The following is a 20,424-nucleotide window of genomic DNA, read 5'->3' on the forward strand; positions in this document are numbered from 1 at the left end:
AAAGCACCTCTTCCCTTTCAGCGGGGGAGTTGCTGGGTTTCTCCCTGAGCAGATGGGTCTTGAACTGTCTCACGACTTTTGTGAGGGCGGACAGGGAAGGAAAGAGGAAAAAAAAGCATGATTATACAAGGACATCTTTTATTTCAGTACATTCAAGACAAAAAGAAAAGAAAACAATTCAAGAACAGGATGTACCTTCACTCAAGGCTTTATCTCCCCTGCCCCTCTCCATTGTCATCTCTTTCCTTTTACAATCAGAAATTGCATAGAATTTGTTTTTCAATCAGAAAATTAAACTCATCAGTGTAAAACCCACGTCTGTACCAAGCAGAGGGTGAGCTGCTGCTGTTGCTAGGGAAGTAAATATTTTCCTCACACCAGATCCCGGGCTAATGTTTTTCTCAAATGCTGCGCGGCATCGTCGCTGCCAGACATGGGCTGTAAGTCACCCTCAAAGCTGAGGGTGCTCCGTGGGTCAGGGACGAGGGGAGCTTGCGAGCCTGGGGCAGAGCTCGGAGTCACTTGTTCGGGAGCGTGCAGAGCACAGGCCACGGATGCTTTGGGGAGCGACAGTGGGCAGCAAATACCACCTCCCTCGGCTGGCAGGAAGGGGCGGCCTTCCCCCGTGCTCCCCGCTCTCGCCTGCTCCCGCCTCACCTTCCTCAAAAGGCTCCCCCACCCGCACCCCAACAATAGAAAGGAAAAAAAGCAAAAGATAACCCCAGAACTAAACAAAAGACACAGAACCCCTGAAATTCCAGGCGTTTCAAGGCCTCTTTGAGTTCACTGTGTTCGTTGGTTGGTTTTTGGCATTGCAATATATATATATCTATGCATATATATATATTTCTATATATATGTATTTTAACAACTCCTTAAACGGACTTTCAGCAAATGCTGCTTCTCACAGGGAGCGTGTCCCATCCCTCCCTCCGTCCACCTGCCACATTCTGAAAAGGAAGAAGAGTTCAGCACCTGAAACCTGGTGCCTTGGAGACTAGGTCCTGACGTACCCAAAATAAACCAAAACAAAACAATGACTCCTCCCTTCCCATCCCTTATCCACGTCAAATAAAAAGACCCTCCCCCCGCCCTTTGAGAACATCCCCTGGTAAGTCTACGTGACGGGGAGACGGCGCCAGCATCCTTTCTCCCGGCCTGGGGTGGAGAAGTTGCAAGTTCCCCTGGGTGGGCAATATCTGCTACACCAGTTACCCACCACGTCCCTCCTTCCTGCCTCGGAGCCGCACGGTGGCACGGAGACAACCACTGGAGACAGGCCAGCCAGAGGAGCTCGCTCCTGCTGCGTCGGCTTCAGCGAGACACGCGTCCTCTCGGACGCCGAAACCAAAGCCATCCCTCCGGCCAGGCCTGCACGTCAGCCCAAAGGTCCGCCTTGCTCTGGAGAAGCTGGGTAACTGCTTTTAATTTAAAAACAAGTTGACATTGTACAAGTCCGTGTTCTGTAAAATGGAACAGGACCCTCTCGGCCCACCCCAACGCCCCCTGCCCCAGCGTTACTCGGGCTCGCTGCTGTTGGTGGTCTTCTCCCACTCCAAGCTCTCTTCGCTCTGTGCGGGTGAGCCCGCAGACGGCCGTGCCCGGAGGCCCTGAAACCTGCGGCACTCGGGGCACACTCGGATGTGCGTGCACCCTCGGGCAACCAGGGCGGCTTCTTGTGCCAGTCTTTGTGCCAGGGGATCTGGCTCACCCCCACTGCACAGCTTCCCATTGCTGAGCGTGGTTGTGCTGCGGGCTCGGCGTTCCTCCGGGATAACGGGGCGAGTCCGTATCATTCCCCCTCGCCTCCGACGAGGGTGGAAACTGTCCTTGCAGAGAATGATGTTGCGCAGCTCCGTCACCATTTCTTGGCACACCGACACCTGGAAGGCAGACCCGAGACATACTGCTCACCTAAGTAAGCTGCGAGCCCAGCAGCGCTGCATCTGCTCTGGATTCTGATGCCAAAGTGTTATGGACTCGGTCGTGAATCTGGCAACTGGATTTTGAAACCAATGCTTGGATATTCGTGCCTGATCTAGCACAACAGATTCCACCTCTTGTCAGAGACCCTCCTGTATTCTGGATCAACATAAGACCCAAACCCATGGCAGGTAGAAATCCTCAGATGATCCCATCTCCAGGAAAGGTACCTGCACATTGTATACATCCTTCATCCCTTCAAAAGCCCTTGGAGCATCCCTACAGACTCCACCTTAGTAGGAGTGCACGAGAAGCTCCTGCATTTTAGACCCTGCACAGTGCACCTAGCCTTCTCGTGCCTTTGAGGTCTCGTTACCAGGAATGCTCATCTCAGCCTGGGTGCATGACTTGCTCCAGAGCACTACACTGCTGTGCACCCTGCACATAGCAATAAACACACACTATCCCCTCAGGACACTTTCAGGTCCTACCTCTGACTGTTCAGAGTGCCGAAGGCTCCACAAAAATTCCAGCATTGCCATAAAAATTGCTACGATTAAGCCACAGATGAGAACCACGAAGATTCCACCAATGTTCTCCATTCCCAGGCCTACAATAAAGCAGAAGAGACAATGCTGTGGAGAGGCAGACACAACATTAATTGCAAGCATTGCTGTACAGAAATCCCAACTCTTTTCTGTTTAGTTGGCATTGCACATACCCAGCCAGGGACCAAAAAACACATAGCCAGCACTGTCCTATTAATAACTAACCGCATGACTCAGATGGCAAACTGGATGACTTGCAATAACTGCACGATCGAAGACGTGTTCTCAGAAATGATGATTTTGCAGATAAACAGCAAGTACATTGGAGGGAACTACAAAGCAATTTGTGGACAAACTGAAAACAGGGGAAAAAATGAGAGATCAATCGGGCCCATTAATCCCTGCAAATTATTCACCCAGCTCTCATTGCTTTGAACTTCACGAAAGCAGATGAGCAATGTTGTTAAAGAAGCAGAGATGAAGAAGACAAGAAAGGGCTTTAAAGAAAGCTGGCACCAAGAAAAGCTCCTTTGATTGCATTACAAAGTGCTGGCGAAAAATGATTACAGCTGCTTGTACTGCAGTAGCAAGGAGAGGTTCCAAACCAAACCAGGACCCAACACTGTCTGAAACTACACGGTGACCAAGTGGGGTCCCTGGTTATGGGTCGGGTGCTCTCTGCCCAGCCCCCTCTGGCCCATGAGGAGGAACCAGCCCCTTCCATGGGACGACTCATCTCGCCTCCCTTGGACATACCCCTTACAATGGGATGACTGCCATCTCCGCTGATTGTAAGAGCCATTCAGCCACCCTGGGCCAAATGCCACGCAGGCAGACAGCTCCACGTAGGGGACGGACTAAAGCCCACGCACAGCAGCTGCCAGCTCTGTCCTACACAGTCTGCACTCCAGAAAGCTCACCAGTTAGAAGGGAAACCCACCCCTCCAAAACCTGGCCTGAGCTTTCCATGTGCCGGGGCTGTCACCCCGCTTCCCACCATGACCAGGGTCCCCAAAACCACAGGCTGTGCCTCCAACCTGGCCCTGCAGAACAGGACCCCGAGAGGAGCCGGGGAGCAGCACCGGCCTCAGCACACACTGTCTGAGAAACAGCTCTTCTCTCCTGTGTTTGTTGGTTTGGGGTCTCCAGTGGACTGGGCCCCTGATTGGATTGATTACTAAAAAGCATGCGGTGCTTTGCACTGAGGTGACTGTATGAGGCCATTACTCAACAAGAACATCTATAAAAATCTTCCTCTCCCCTCTGTAACATTAAATCAAAGTGTAAGAATCAATGATTTATTGACTTAATCTCCGCGTGGCTTTTAGACATAAAATCTCACCAAAATCCTTGTAAATCGCTGACCTGTTTTGTTCTAAAACTTAGGAGGTCACATTTCTCCCTCCTCCTCCGTCATTCTTTTGGCACTGCCTCCGGAGCAATCTAGTGACTCTGTAAATCAGCCCTTTGCAGAGACACGTTTCCACTAAGACAGCAATTGCAGGGTGGAAAACACAGCCCATGATCACAGTTTAGACCCAAGATAAAGGCCACCTCTCCTCCCAGCAGCTCTCAAATTTGAATTTAGGGCTAGTACCTCCCTCCGCAGCCTCCTACCGTTCTACTTGGGTGCCACTTCAGACACCCACTCCCAAGCTCACCTGAGAGGTATTTCCTTCCTCCATATACACATAACTGCAAGCTACAGCCTTCCTCATTTCCCAAACTGAGAAAGTGAGCCATGACGGAGGGCACAATACAGCAGAAAAACTTGTCGAGGGTCACAGAGCATGCCGGGTAGTGCCAGCAACAGCCCAGGAGCCCGCTTCCCAGCCACCTCCTTCCAAAGCCATCTCAAACCAGCCCACAGACTAGATTCCATTTCAGAGATGCTTTTTGCACAGTCCACAGAGGAAAAAAGTCTCCCACGTGCCTGCTCGCCTTCAAAAGTAACTTCTTTAACAGCTTATAACCTTGTCCTGACGCCTGATGTCTTACATGCAGCCAACACCTCCTGCCTCGAGACCAACAGTCGGGGCTGCCTGCAGCGCAGCACTGCCCATCAGGGAGCAGCGGCTCACGGTCCCCACAGGGTCACATCCAGCCGAGCTCACGAACTGCACAGACACACACACCTCCACCCGCTGCAATGTCCGGAGAACAAAAGAGCTACCATGGACCCAGCCTGGCTCCCCGTCTCTGCGCTCAGAAAGATCAGAAGACTGTCCTTTCAAGTGGGGGACCTGCTGGCCTCCCGGAAAGCACTTGCTGAGGAAAGGGTGACTGCCAAAACTAAAAAGTGCAGCAACTGCGTGAAGCTGGCAACTGCTCTCACGCTGGGACATCAGCCTAATGTGGTAGCTTTTGTGGCAATTTGCATAGCATTACCCAAAAGAATTTGCTCCTCAGTTTACAGATGTACTAATAAAGTCCTTGTGTCCCTTCCCTTGGCTGTTTAAAAGGCGCTTTCACTTGGAGCCATTAACCAGCAGGCCTGTGGTGGAGATCCATCTCCCTTGAAGGAACCCAGGATTTTGGTCTGATCCCTTTAGCCATCCATTTTCCCATGTAATGCTGCAGACATTCATTAGAAGCTAATTTACCCTCCATATGCCTCCAATATTTGTCATTTGGTTGTTCCCGCTATCTTTGCCCCAGGCAAAAACACACAGCATGAGGCACAGCAGAGCTGTTTGGCTTTCTCCTTGAATAGTGAAGGAAGGAATCTCAGGTCAGAAGAAGGGGAAAAAGTAATTCTCAGGCAGAAACCCTGGCAGCACGCTCATGTGCAGAGGGACATGCATCCTCGCACTGCTGGCAAGGCTGCTTCTGCTGCCTGGTCCCTTCAGCACGCTACTGGAGTGGCGTGGCTTACCTTTGGCTCTGTGGTCCTCCTCTTTGGGGCACTTCCCTCCTTCCCACCACTTCCGCTTCAGGATCTCCAGGCGGTTGTTCTCTTGCAACTGGAGAATGGCCAGGTCAAACTCGTCGCGAAACACAGAGCCTGCAACACCAAGAGGTACGTGGTAAGACACCGCCTTGGCCAGCCTTCCTCCCCGCCACCGTGCCCTGCCAGCGTGCCCGGCTACAACAGCTCATCTGTGAACGGTTTCAAAGGGACTTTAGTCCATGTAAGCCCTTGACACCTGCAGCCTCCCTGCTGGGGCTGTCAGCTAGTTAATGGCATTTGGAGACAGTAATTTGGCCTGTCCGCCAAGACCCACACAGGGCATTTAAAGAGGTCCCTTATAAGGGGGAGCTCTGGCTTCAGGGGCAGGGTCTGGACAGGCGGTTCAGTATCGCACTGCTGCTGCTCTGGCCCACTGAGGTCCCTCTCCTGTCATTCCACCTTCAACTTCAGCCCTGCTCTAACACTCCTTCCCTCAAACTGGTGCACTGCAACAGCAGCAAGTTCAACCTGCACGCAAGCCCAAATGCTCACGGTAGAGGAGGCTCACTGCTGTGCTCGGTACCGAGCCCTGCTGCAGTCTTCGTCATGGCTGCTATCGGAGATCCCGAAGCAGGGCCGTGGGAAAGACCACAGCTCTCCGTGTAACTCTGCACTATTGTCCCAGCAAGCAGCTTTCTGCTCTTCTTATCTGCTACGGTTTCACTGTTTAACAAGACAATGTCAGAACAAATTTAGTCCTGAAAAGTAAGGATTTGTACTCACGATCAGGTTACTGTGACTTTACAAGCTGACGCATGTTAGCTAAACTATAGTGACTGTTTGTGTATCGGTCCTTATGTAATTCAGCTTAACTTTGTATTGCTAAGTGCAGGTGCTTAAAGGTCAGGAACAAGGCTTCCCGAGCCTGCGAGACTGGCTGAAAGATCAGCCGGTGGCTTGGAATAACAAATACTACATCCTCTTTCTGTGCTGCCCTGGGAGATGATGTTCTCTTCCTAGCTCTCATATTTGAAAGACAAAACCCCTGCATTTGTTAAACCTGATTATTAGCGGAGATAGTCGCTGAATTGCCTGATTCTCTGTCCTGGAGTTTTAAGAACCACCAGCTGTTAAGAAACTTGTGCTAAGAACTACAAGAGTTGCAACAGCATTACTTTTACAGCACTTCTGAGATAAAACAAGGAGCAAAAAGCGATTCAAAAACACTGGTTCAAAAGGGAAACAGCCAGCAAAGAGCATATATGCAGAAAATAAGAAACAATTTTGAAACATCTTTCACAGGAATTATTCAAAGAGCCGCAGTTGCGTGTCACATGGCTCTGGACCAGAGGAGGGTCTCGCACATCTGGCTCTGAGCGTGCACAGTGGGCAATTGCAATGTATTTGGTTTTCCTCCTTAGATAAAAAATGACCCTGGGCAGAGCTGTGAAACGTGACATTGGCTTTAGAGCCGGTTCAGCCTTTCAAATGCTCCGGTCCTCTGCCGACAGCTGAGAAGGACTAGAATTTTTCTTCACTGCCTACCGACGGGCATGCCAATCCCGTAGCCCTTGGTGTCCAGAAGGCCCCCGACCTGCGTGAGGTTGCAATTGCGCTGACGATAATACTCGTTCATGGTGGATTCCAGCAGGAAGGCGTAATTGGAGTTCAGTACGCGTGCAATCCCTTCCTCCGTGCTCTTCACAAAGACGCTTGGCTGCTTGGAGTACATGTAATTCCACATCCGCTGGTACGTCTGGTAGCGGGAGTTCTGCAGGAGAAAGGAGGCAAGCGCAGCTAAGGTGGGAGCATCCTGCTGCAACATAAACCCCAAATCAGACACCACTGTGAAAAGGCCACAATGGGGAAAGGAGTCAAAGCAGATTTGGTGCCAGATTCAAAAGGATTTAGATACCTAACCTCCACTTATTCCAATGAGATTGAGAGTGCGAATATCTTGGTGGATTCGAGACTTTGTTGGAAAAGCCGAGCATGAAATGCATACCTAATTCCAATAGGTTCCAGCAAAGCTCTTTGCATAAATTCAATTTTAGCAAAATACATAGTTTCCATACCAGTATATCAAAAACATACAAAAAAAAAGCCAGAAGAAATAGCTCGTGCATGCCTGATTTAAACCACTGAATGCTGCCTGTCGAGCTCACACCCTATCGTCTGGCGCTGTAACCTTGTGCTTAACAGTTCATCAGCGTCAGAGCCAGACACCATCACCCTGAGAAGGGCACTGAGGGCTGGGGGCAGCGCCAAAGCTCTTTGGAGTTTGTTTGCTCCCTGAATCCAGATTTTGGTTCGCCCCCTTGTAAGGCAAATCGAAGTATACACTTAAGAGAACTGGAGTCTTTTCATTGACTGTAGTAAACTAAAGCTCAACCACCCCAAATCCTCAGACTTCGGTGGTGGTTGAACCCACCTTGGTTTGATTGAGAGAAAAGCTGACTACGGTTACTTTCTCTTGCCTGTGCTGAGCAAAGAGTGAAACCTGGTTGTACAAGGAGTGAAGATAAACACACTCTGGTCTACATTAGGAGTTTCTGAATTTGCCCCTTTCCCCTCACACTTGCATTCTGCAGCACGCAGAATCCCTTACACCCCCTCCCCTCCCGGCCAAGGCAGCAGGTACGAGACGTGCTGCCAGGCACCTCCTGCCATTGCACTTTCAAGGGCTCCTTTTCGGTGGCTGGCGAGCCGTGCTGGAGAGCCTGAGGGAACCTGCTGCTGACCTAGTTACTGTCCTCGTCTGCCCAGCTCTGTCCTCTGGCTGAAGCCACTTGGGCAAGGGACAGACGAACAGGCGGTGTGTTTACTCCCAATCTACTGCACTTTTAAACCTTAATCCTTCGTAGTAGTGTCAGGGGAAACTGCTGGCAGGGGACACAGCAAGGTGCTTCAGCAGCGGACATGCGCCTCATGCAGCCAGGAGCCGAGGGGTGGTGAGGACAGCCTCAGCCATGCCTGCTTCATCCATCCCCGCGTTTGACCCCCCATCGTTACACCAGAGGCAAATGGATCCCAACATAGTTCAAACGTTGCAAATGGTACAGTAACATCTTTTGCTAATTTCTCCTCTGATACCAGTGACTCCAGCACCCGCCAGGCAGCGCAAAGCTACAGTCGGGATTTTAAACTTGAAAGCCTTCCTGAAAAGAACTAAGCGAGTGCCTTGTATACAACCACCTTAGTCACTTGGGCACTGTTCAGCTCATTTTAGATGTAATGTTCTGCTTAAAAGTAGCTTTTTGCCAAACCCTGGAGGGTGTAAAGTTGGGCTGAAAAGCTCAGGCTCACTCGAGAGATTTCTCAGGCTTCCCAATTCAGTTCAGACTCAGAGGTGGGGAAAAAGTGAAAAAAGCTTTCTCTCCTCTCAGAATTTCAACAAGTAATAAATAAATAATCCTCAAGCAGTTCTTTGTGCATTCAGAGCACTGCAGAAAAGATTCACTCATTTATTTCCCTTCTGAATAGAGCAGGGAAGATAAAACTTAAATTGGGCTCAATGGCACACATAAGTTTGCATACACTTGACTTATTTGTTCTCAGTGCCACTGACCACACACAGACTCCAGCACTTTGACATATGCTCGCCTACCTGTGGTTTGCAAACATTTCTTTGCTTACCCAACCTGAGGGACTCTCCTGTAAAAGCTAAGATCACATCAAAACTGCATAGAGACCCATGGAAATTTGACTGCAAATGCTCATCTCCTGAAGACCGTATTATGTCATCACTACGACATGGGTACCACTTTCCCACCCATGTGGTGACAACTCCATGTGTTAAGCTGCTTTCTAAGTCCAAGTAGGAAAGTCTGCTCCCCCAGGGTCCAGCACTGATGTCCTGATCCTAGTGCCCCACCATCCCAAGGGCGTCCCAGCTGCTGCACTACAAAATTCTGCCTTCCCTGTCCTCCGCTGTGCCTCCCCTGCCATTCATCTCATCATCACCCACTGTGGATCTAGCCCAGTCCTGTGCCACCAAGCAGCCAGGAGGCTCTCCAAAGGTCTCCTCCATGCCAGAAACTGGAATGAAACAGTCATAACAGGCTGGGGTGACATCCAACTCCAATTAAAGTGTGCCCTCTGCACCCCCTGCCCCAGCTAGCAAAAGAATGGGGTTTACTTGGAAGAAGGTCATGCTGGAGCCACCGTGAATGGTGCCGTACTCGATGGCTGTCTGGTCGGCCAGGTCATCTACGGATTCGATGGGGACGTCCATCCGCTGCACAGTGAGGAACGCTGCCAGGTTGGCCGTGTAGGAGGAGATGATGATCAAGGTGAAAGCCCACCTAGGGAAAGGGGAAGCGAAGACAGGGACCTGAGATTTACCCACAGACTGCGTCTGATCACCATCCCCACCCTCTACCTCTCCATCTGCTTCTGCCCAGAAAAGACCCACAGACAAGCCTTCCTTAAGAGGAGGGCTGACCTCCTTACCAGACTCCACTGACACAGCGCGTGGATAATGCCTGGGGGGCAATGGTGGAGCCTTGCTGCATGAATCCCCCGACTGGAAACCACAGGCTGTTGCCGAGAGAGTACTGATTCACGAGAAGATTGCATCTGCCTTGCGAGCAGGGGTGGGGGCTGTACCACTCGTACGGTGTCAATCTAAAACGACAAGAAACAGGTCGCTTGGGTAATTCACTGGGAAATGGGGCGCTTTGGAGAAAAGAAAAAAAAGGAAAAACTGTGAAGCCCTAACTCTCCTGGAGGCAGATTTTTCTGAGAAGGAAACTCTTTGCTGTCAATTGATGCCCAGGGCTCAGAACTGAGCGAAATGCTTGGTCTAAGACTCAGAAGCCAGAGGCTTTCTTGTAAAGACTTGTAAAAGTTTTGAGAGGCTCTGCTGAAAATCTGGGCATGGGCTGTGGGGAGACTGGAGCCCTGTGTGCAGATTCATACCACAGCCAACCACAACAATAATTCTAGATGTGTGCGAACTTGATGTGAAATTGAAATCAAACCACTTGCGTTGTGTTCCCTGCTGGAGAACGAGCACCGGTGGGAAGTTGAGACTGACTGTGTGACACCATCAAGAAAAATAACCATATTGGTGCAAATGGTTGCTCTGAGAAGGTCTGGTTGCCCCAGCAAGGTCTAGGTCCCACATTTACTTTGAATCCAAGTGTTGGTGTTTCAATGCATCACACACTTTCAGTGCTCACAGGGACAGGACAGAAGTGGGAATCTGAAAGAAGTGACAGCCTGTCACTGCAGTGACTGTAGCCTAGCTCTCATTTTTTGCTGTTTCCAATCCCCAGTTACCTGGTTGCTAAGAAAGTCTTATAATTCCCATACTGCCGTTCATTATATTGCTAATGGTTGACAAAGCTGGTGCCTGGGAGGGTCATTTTGGGGATACTGCCAATACAGCTGCAGGGCTCTGCCAGCTTACGCAGCATTTAACCAAAATGAGGTGTTTCTTTTCATTTCTGCATCTCCTACCTCACTGTGATGCTGGCGAAGTGGAGGTTATTTCCTGAAGACTTTCTATGGTCGGATCAAACACGGGCAGTAAAAAACTGCTCTGGGAGAGCCTTCTGCAACTCACAGGGTCAAAAGATCCTTACTGCTGAGCGAGGCAGAGAGCAGCGTCCAAACCTCCGTCTCCCATGGAAAGCCACGTAAAGGCACATTTTTGGAGGATCATGTTTAAAACATGAGGAGGGGTCTAAAGGGGCACCAAATCTCAGTCTGCAGAGCGCGCCGGACTGCATTATTCAATGGTTTCTTCAGAACTACGTTTCTGAGGCTGTAATGGCATTTGAAGAAACCACTAAAGCCCTGTCAGGATGACAACTTTAGCCATGCTAAGGGGCTGCGTGACGGCACAGTTCCAATTTTTGTAATGAGAACTGGGTATTAACCATGTCCCGGAACAGCCTTCAAGCCCTGAGCACGTCCTTGGTACATGTTGCCAGGACACAGTTCAACGCTGTCTGAAAAAGCCCATGTATGCCACCAACCATAAGCAGTTTGTTAGGAGGTCAGGATAAACAGCATTGGAGCGCAGACCCTGGGCCTCGACGGGAGGCATGCTGCAGACAAGCACTCAGTGATGTATTTTAAGGCTGATTTAAATTAGTCATAGGGAAACGGAACTGAGAGCTGTCAAGTGAGGTGCTGCACATCAACCAAGAAGCTGTTGAAAGATATTAATGAACTTTCTTTTTCTGTACACACTGGGTTTTACAGGGCCAGAGGAACCAAACACCACTACTGGAATCTGCCTTAATCTCTCTGAATGCGTTTGCCGGTACCTGTCAGCCTCCACCCTCCCTGTTGAAGACAAGCGGTTGGTTTCTCTGTTGCAGATAAAGCATCTACAGGGAGCAGCACCATTTGTACACTCTCAAACCCCCTCCCACCCTTCCCACGCAGCTCTCGGTGCCGGCACCCACTGCTATGGCCAAACATGCTCCCGAATCGTGGCATGCTGCTCTGCCCGCCCTGTCACAGCCACAGAATTATTTCAGTTGGAAGAGACCTTTAAGATCATCAAGTCCAACCATTAACCTGGCCATCTCAGGGCTGCCATACGCATCAGTGGTGTGCCTGCACAGGCACTCAGCAGCAAAGCCCCAGTCCCCAACTGGTGGAGGGCAGGGGGCTTGGGATGCTTCTGCCCCCCTTACTGCACCCTCCAAACTGGTGGCCTGGGGGATGTCCCCGTGGCCCCCTGCCCAGCCCCTCACCACACTTCCCCCCACGGGTCTGGGAGCGTGACGCTAGATGGCACCTCGAGGAAGGAAAAGGCACCGCCAGCCACATTACCGAGCAACCAAGAAGAGGACGCAGCTCACAGCCAGGTAGGCGAGCAGCATGAAGAGCCAGACACCAGGGGAAAAGGGATCCAGGAATGAGAAATAGCCAGGTTTGCGGCCCTGGAAGGGAAACAAAAAGGAGTTTAACCTGTTTGTGTTTCTACAAATTAAGTAGTCCATTCTGAAAATGACACAAAGAAACACACCTGCCTTGATGCTGACAACGGATGCGAGAAACAGAAGGGAAATAAAGTAAACGGGGCTTTGCAAACGCCTTGCGGGGGAAACAGGTGGCAGCAAATGCAATAAATGATCAAGTCCTGCAGCATCTCCCCACTGGGATTCATCTCCTAAGACTATTCTCCCCACCTCAACCACTTTTGTTCCTCCAGGCAGACACAGAGGTGGATTGACAGCAAAATTGAGACAAGGGCAGGGTTTGCCCTCCCTATGGTGGGATGTGCTGCACCCCTCGCCTGCAGGGGGACGTCCCCATCTGGAGCCCTTGGCCACCCAAGCAGGCTGCACACTCCGCTTGCTGGGCAGGAGGGGGCTCCCCTGGGAGAGGGAGACCACCCACCCCTGATCATGGAGGCGGCTGGGATCCTTTGCACGAAGCAGAGTGGGGAAAAAATATTTTCGTACAGAAAAGGAAAAAAAAAAAAGTTTGCAATATTTCTGGTTTTCTTTCTTCAGCCTTGAAACATTTCTTCTCTCCAAAACTCAATAAAATTATTACTTTTATCTCAGGGAACACGATATTTTTATCTCCAGGATGCGTCAGAATTTCCTGTTTTTTCTCAGCAAACCACCTTTCCTTGAAAAGTAAGGCCTCACAGCTAGAAAAAAAAAAAACTAAACAGGTTGATCTTCTCTCAGAGTACCTTAAATTTTCACAAGGACACTTTCACTGCTGCCACTGAAATCTTGTCAAAGATTTGTGCAAAGGGAGGATTAATTTCTAGGAAAAGTACCCCAAAAGCTGAACACCTCCCATTCTGGTGAGCATAGTTCTCCCACCACATACACAGCTCCTCTGCAACACAGCTTTCTCCAGGCTGGCAAGAGCAGCCACTACTCGCCCTCCAAACCACACTCAACGCCACCGTGGGGGACAGGGGGAGAGGTGGCACAAGCCACGGGACTGAAGAAGTGCTCTTTTGGTCTCTGTGCAATTTTTAATATCTGTACGGAGCAGAAAGGGCTTTGTTTCAGCACTGACCACCCCTGACACACCTCTGCCACCCTGAATGCTGCAAATGTTCAGGCAATGCTTATCTACCCTCAGGCATCTTCTTTCCTTATCTTCTCCTCTGAAAGACTCCCAGCAAAAGCATGAACTCCCAGCACAGGGCTAACGGGTTGCATTAACCCCATGGGAATGTGAGCCCTTTGCTCACAGGAGCCTGTATTTTCTGCCCCGAACCACAAAGTCAGTCCTGGTACCACAAAACCTCAAGCCCCACAGTTTTCCCAAGCACCTGTAACCGGGAAGCTGCCCACGAGTCAAAGCTCCTGCAAGGGCTTTTACTGTAAAGTCAGAGTGGAAACAACCTTTTATCACACTCGGCCAGGCTGTCAGCGTATTTCTTACTGGCACCTTGCTCTCTTGTGTGCTGAAAACGTCTATCACTGTTTGCTCAGTGCAGCTCGCTCCAGCAGCCGTTTCCCAGCACTTCCAGCACGGCAGCTGCTCCGCTGTACTTTGCTCACTTTACACAAAAGCTGCTGCCGGGGATCATCTTTGACACGCAGAGGCCTCATTTTCCCTTAGTCCACTGCCTTACCCTCTCCATCTGTGACACCACATAAACTAATAATAGCTGGTAATAAATAACACCTAACCTCAATTGCCATAGCAAACCCAGAGCATCAGAGACCAGAGACCTGATATTTTAGAGCTGTGCTTAATCCAAAGGCGGTGAATAATTTTCTGTTTTCACAAAAGTCTCCAGGAAACATAGCTGCTTTTTTTTTTTTCCTTCCCCAGACTCAGAGCAGCACTTTAAATTCCATTTCCATTAAAAACCACTGTTTTACTACAGAAGTATTCCTAATCTTATGCAAAACCTGAATTTCACAAGGTCTTGGTAGTTCTTCTGAAGACTAAGTTGTTGCTAGAAAAGGCAATAGCTGTTGCACAAAAATCTTCCTCTACTAAAAATATCTAGGATACCGTGATATTCTCAGCTCCAGTCACCATCTGGGACTGTAACATCTCAGAAACCTTCTACAGCAAACTCTGCCCTGCATGAAGTAAAGAACCACCACATCATAACATCCTATTCCTGTATCCTTAAGGGCAAGACGAATTTGAGCTTGGGATCTCCATTAGCATTTTTAGAGAATCTGGATTATTAAGCCTTTTAACAAATAGATGAGTTAAGAACCAGTGGTTCAGACCATCCTGTGTCCATTTTCAGATTAATTTAAAGTCACTTCCCAAGCAAAGGTTCAGGATCTCCTGGGTATAATTCCAGAGTCTCTTTAAGACAAGGCATCTCTTCTGTAGTGGGTTATCTTACTGTCCTTGGCATAAGCAGATGAGGTACAAACAGTGAAAGATACTATGTTCTTCTTTTGTCTTTTCCCTTATTTTGGACAGTTGCTGCTGTGTTCTGCTCTTCCTTACATTCTTCCCATAAACCCAGAGAGAGACAAATGACTGCTGCAGCCAGCATCTGGGCTCAAACCAAGGGCAGTCTCAAACAGAGACACTGCTGAAACTACACCCCCAGCACCCCGGGGGCACTCGCATTTCCAGTAACACCCTCTGCTCACCTTGCTGGAGGTCCTCTCGCAAGTTCGGAGAGGTGAGAGCATCTCACAAGTCTGCAGTCCCTCTGCAGGATCCCATCCAGAGGATCGTGGACTTGTTGATGCCAACAGGAAGGCAAAGGTAGGCAGTGCCAAAGCTCTTGTCTTCGGTGACCGCGTGGCTTTCCTGCATGCCCTGCAGACCCCTGGATCCCTTTTTCATCTACAGCTGAACTGGCTCAGCTGCCCCTCTTCTTCCACAGGTGTTTACACGCTCAAGAATGAAATGAGGCAATGGGAACTTGCGAGGTGTGAAGGGCACCATCTGCCCTCGGCTGAGCAAACTGGAGCTTCTCGAGCAGAAGATGGTTCCGTGCGGCTTATCCCTGCCCGGCATCCCAGAGCTGGCAGGAAACTCCCAGGCACTGGCGGTGCCTCAGCTCAGACTCCCTTGTGAGATGCTCCTATAACAAAGTTCCTTTCTGTAATTAAGGCCTTGATGTCTTCTCTATGTTTCTGGGGCAGTTTGTCAATAAATTACACTCATTAAGGAAATTGCGTTGGAAGCTTTAAGTCTCAGGCTTGGCAATGACTCTCTCCTGTGACTTTACAGTAGTAGTAGTAGTTCTGGTTCTTTTCAGCTACAGTCATTTTCAGGCTGCTGCTACATATTCTTTTCATTCACAGTTGAGGATAAGAATAAAGATATTCTGTTCCCACGGAGGGCACAAACTCTCTCTTATCTGTCTGTTGTGAAGACGGGAATGACAATATCTGGAGTCTGTCAGATATTTTTAGCCGGTCCCAATACAGCTTTGTTAATTGGAAGAGCTATTTTTCCTGGAATAGAAATGTTCAAAATGTCCAATAATTGATGAAGGCCTCCTGCAAATCCTCAGATGGAAGAAGGAGAAATTCACTTCCCCTCCTCAGTTGCTCTTGGAAGTCTTCATTTTCAGCCAGAGAAACCAGTTTTCTGGGCAGGTACCTGTGACTGAAGAGCCTGAACGTGCGGGACATCCAGGAAGAGGAGGAGGAGCAGAGCTATATGGCATGGTCCTGGACCCGTCTGCGTTCAGGTCCGTAAGACACCTTACACCCTGCCTGCCCTGCACACACACAGAGTCCAAAGGGACCCCAGTGCTCGTCTGCTCCTTCTTGCAGAAACAATCAGCCCTACCTATGTCATGTCTCACAGGTGTTTGTCCCTAAAAAAGGCAAGTGAGCGAGCTCCTGTTCCTGTAAGTCAGAAGGAAAGCAAGGCAGACACATTGATGTGTGCTAGGTATAACTGCGGTCATTTGGTCTCGCCAAAACAAAGTGTGTGTATTGTAGATGACCACGTCTGATCCAGACGCAGCTCCAGATCCCTTCCTCTCCAGGGTCCTTTCTCTGGAGTCGATACGCAAAACCCAAGCACAGGCTGCTGGGAATCCTGAGCCTAATTTGGGGTCACCAGATGGTCCACAACCGACAGGCCAACGCGTACCGTGGTCCCGGGCATGCCTGGGGCCAGCAGTTGCTCCCATCCCTGCTTCAGTGAAGCGGGAGGCTTGCTGGCAGAGCAGCACGGGTTGTCAGGAGGGGTGCTCAGCTCCTCTCAGCTCCTCTGCCTCGGCTGTCAAGCCTCCTCTGGCAGGAATGAAGGAGCTATTCATTCGGTCCTTCCCATTTTGTGTCTCTTCTGCAGCAATCAAGTAGGAGCACTTTAAGCCTCAGTTCACTTGGCCTAAACTCAGCTATCCCAGTGTACTCTCCAAATCTACATTTTCTCATCTCAAAGTTGAGCACAGGAAGGAGTTTCAGGGCTGATGAGCCAGAATCGTGTGCTAGCTAGTCCCTCATTCCCGGCCACAGAGGCAGGTACGTGAGCAAAAGTATGCGTATGCTACAAATAAACCTGACTTTCAACATCCCTCTGAGCAGAAATGGCACTGGGCACCTGATTTCAGCCCTCTGCCAAGCAGAATGACTGCTCAGGGCTCGTCATCTATCTCCCGCCTTCCACAGGTCCCACCAGCTGGTCAGAATGGGAACATAATAAAATGAAGCAAGCCTTTTCTCATAGCAGCCTGCAAGTCAGACAGCCTATTAGAGTCCCTGTGTCAGAAATCCACACTTGATTATATCACAACAAGTGAAATTGAGAAAAATGACAGCTCCATTTAAAGCTGCCATATTTGGTTATGTGTGATAAGAGACACACGCGCTGTGGTGGCTGGGTTGGCGGGGTGGGGAGGAGAAAGGCGGGAGAAATCATTTGCCACTGGAGTTACACTGAAATTAAAATAAAATATCACACGGGGATGAGACCAGGGTGTGGAGGCAACTCCTCAGCAAGAGATTTATTTGTGGTTATTTGTTAGGCTACGTCTGATCTGCGCTGTGATTAACATACGTCAGCTGCAATTTTCGACACCGCAGAGATGTTTGTTGGGGCGGGGAAGGGGAGGGAGGAGAGGGGATAGGAGTGGATGGGGCTGTGGGGCTGCCTTCTGCTGCTCTGCACACCACATCCTTCAAGGAAAACCAGCACAATTAGCTATCTCGCCTGTCCCTGTTAAATAAATATTTACCAGTTTAATTAGTTAATTGCCACGCTGCTCTCAGAAACTCTCCTCAAGCGAAGCAGGAAAGGTCTGGCCAAAGAGCGGCCAAGTGCTGCAGAGGGAAGAGGGGGCTCCAAGCTTCTCTGCTGGGGAGCCCTCCCTGCTCCTGGGGAGGGCACGGGCCCAGGCTGCCCCTGCCATCGCTCCTCATGGCCTCGCCGCAGCAGAGCGGGGCTCGCTGTGGGGTGACCTCACCCAGGAGATGCCCAGTGTCCCCCTTGCAAGCCCAGCTGGGTAACTGGGCAGCTCCCCTACTCATAGTCCAAACTGGGTCCTCCATCGGGCGGCTAAAGACCAAGCCCTGACCGACGGCAGGGAACTATTTGCCAAACACTTTAAAACTGTAATTGTTAATCCAGTTTGGTTTGGTAAATGCCCAAAGGGCAGGCTGGAACGTGGCTGTGTTGCGTTACTCTGGTACCAGCGCGAGCAGCAGATGGTCCCTGCCCTGAAGAACTTGCACTCTAAGTAGATGTGTCAGACACATTTCTATTGAGCTCGCAGAGAGGCAGCGGCTAATGCCTTACACTTATAGAGCAGATCACATGCAAACCCTGCACCAATATTCCCATGTTTCCTCTGGAGGGAGCGACATCAGCCTCACGCTGTTCAGGGAATGATGCCTTGTTAAGGGACTTGCTGAAGGTTATGGTGGAAATTGGAGGCAGAGCACGCATGGTATTCAATACCCAAACTTTACAAATGCATGCGAGAAAGCAAGAAACTCGATTATAGTCCCAGCCAAGAGACGCTGGCAGAAACACCTCCCAGGTCCACGGGCAGCTGGTGGTGTGAAAAAGCAAGAGTAGTGGGGAAGGGGCAGTTCCATTTGATTTCCAGGAGCCTGAAGAGTCTGACCCTATCTGGTCAGTTAAGCCATTGATCCTAAATTCTGCACGTACCAGAGGAAACAGAATTTTAACTAGATTTTAATTACTTGTTTGTTCTTGGCAGGAGCCACTCAGCAGAGAGATGTATGTGCGAGTTTGTTTTGTTTATGTTCATACCAAACGCTGCATCCTTGACAGCCTTGCGAATGGGGGGGGGACACGCTGGGAGAGGCAGCTTTAATTGTTTTATCCTTTTGGCTGCTATTGTTGAGCTGACAGGAAACCAAGACTCTCATTCACATCGCACTCGGCACTGTACAGAGCACATTTCCAAAATGCAGATTGGGAATAATATGACATCCTGTTGCAAAGGACCTGGCCACCAGAGTTTGCCTCCTGTGACACCCGGGAACCGGGGGCTTTGCCTGGACCAGATGGGAAATCTGTCCTCTCCTGAGCTTCAGGAAGATAGGAAGGCGAGAGAATCTACAAGAATTTAAGACAACAAGTGTCGTCTAAGCAAAGACACAACACAACGCCGTGTCTGTGCTGGCAGTCACAGCTGCTCCACTGCACACCACTGGCCCGCGTGCTGCTGAACAGCCACCTAACGCCCGGCCTGCCTTTCGGGCGGCAGCGGCTGAGGTTGCAAAAGATTATTGAACGCAATGGAGCGACAACCGGAGGTAGTTGCTAAACAACGGTGTGCCTCCCTTCTCGGTCCTCCCTGGCCAGCACAGACTCCCGAGAGCACCCGTGCAAGGCAGGGAGCACCTAAGAGTGAGGAGCCTTCCTCGGGCTGCGGGGCCTGCTGACCTTTCGGGTGAACAACTGAGAGGAGGCACATGAGAAGGGCTGAGAGCAGAGACGGAGAGCCCACACAGGGCGAGGAGATAATTGCCCCCAGCGGAGCTCAGCCTGCCGCCCTGCCCGCCCCGCGGCACTGCCCTGGGCCACTCCACAAGTGCCATTTTGCCCTTTTCACACCTGTGATTAAAAAGGCAGAGGACTGATCTGCATGGAGAGCGTTCACAGGAGGTCACCGCAAAGAAAGCGATCCCAGCTGTCTTCCTGGCCTGATCTTATTCTCAGATGTCAGAATGCAGCGAGGCTGCAACCCGCAGAGGCTGGGAACACGGCTGAGATTAGGGCATTTGTGCCCCGACACCAACTAGGTGCACCCATAGGTGTCCTAGCTCAGCCTCCCAGGCGGACTCCCCACCGTGCAAGGGGACGGTGGCTCCAGGCCAGGTTTGCTGCAGCCGTGGGCTTTGCCACGCTGCTGGGCTGCTGCACCCGTCCAGCCTGGCCTGCCCCTCGCATGCCTCGCTGCAGCGGGCTCAGAGCCATGCTAAAGCCATCCTATAGCTTTTGCTGGGCCTGAAGCAGAACCAGACAAGCTGACATCTACCCACGCTTCCCCTGGTAGCACCAATCTGCCAGGGCTCTGCTCACGGCCCCCCCCGTGCCTGGCAGTGCTGTGTGCCCCGGGAGGACGGGGAAGGGGAGCCAACAGGGTTGGAGGGGTTTGAACAGTGGGGATCAAATCCACCAAGCTCACACAAGGCAGGAAGACAGAGAAAAGAAGGAAATAAAGGTCGAGCACATTTGCGTTTAAATAAGAAACCAAAATATTTTTATGAGTCATTCATTTTTCTTCTATAACTAGGCACGTTTGCATGCAAATAATGGAGGGACATAAACGGTTATAAAATAAGTCTCTTACCATATGAACTCGGTAGAGAATGCTAATTCCCAAAGTCATGAACGGCTTAGAGAAATCAATCACCTTCTCCCGCTCCGCAGTAATCGTCAGCCCCGCCACGGCCAAATCAGCTTTCTGAAGAGAAAGGAGAGCAGAGAAGATGAGGACCCTGAGCCCAGGAAAGGCGCGGGGCAGGGAAAGAAGCAGAGCCATGCCTGCGGCCACACGACACCCGCTCCAGGAGGATGGATGTCGCACCTTTTGGAAACGGGGCACATTTGCTGCGGGGCAAAACCCAGGCTCTATAGAAACTGTGGGAGAGTTTTGCTGGTGATGCCCACTAGTTCAGACTGTGCTCCCATATCCCTCTCCCCAGGTGG

The 20,424-nt window shown here is 50.5% G+C and overlaps 1 protein-coding gene across 1 annotated transcript in view; it reads right to left on the bottom strand.

Annotated features, from left to right (window-relative positions):
* Positions 1–1,517: 1,517 nt before the first annotated feature.
* Positions 1,518–20,424, bottom strand: part of GRIK4 (glutamate receptor, ionotropic, kainate 4) — a 137,278-nt gene continuing 118,371 nt past the window's right edge. Inside the window, exons 13-20 of the mRNA XM_009895148.1 lie at positions 20,066–20,179; positions 12,154–12,263; positions 9,814–9,987; positions 9,500–9,665; positions 6,907–7,132; positions 5,347–5,475; positions 2,415–2,533; positions 1,518–1,883 (exon numbers count right to left, since the gene is read on the bottom strand). Coding sequence (XP_009893450.1) covers positions 1,518–1,883; positions 2,415–2,533; positions 5,347–5,475; positions 6,907–7,132; positions 9,500–9,665; positions 9,814–9,987; positions 12,154–12,263; positions 20,066–20,179 — 1,404 coding nt within the window. The remainder of the gene's footprint in view (positions 1,884–2,414; positions 2,534–5,346; positions 5,476–6,906; positions 7,133–9,499; positions 9,666–9,813; positions 9,988–12,153; positions 12,264–20,065; positions 20,180–20,424) is intronic.

This window comes from Charadrius vociferus, unplaced genomic scaffold (genome assembly GCF_000708025.1).
Source record: "Charadrius vociferus isolate BGI_N301 unplaced genomic scaffold, ASM70802v2 scaffold751, whole genome shotgun sequence".
Classification (NCBI taxonomy): domain Eukaryota; kingdom Metazoa; phylum Chordata; class Aves; order Charadriiformes; family Charadriidae; genus Charadrius; species Charadrius vociferus.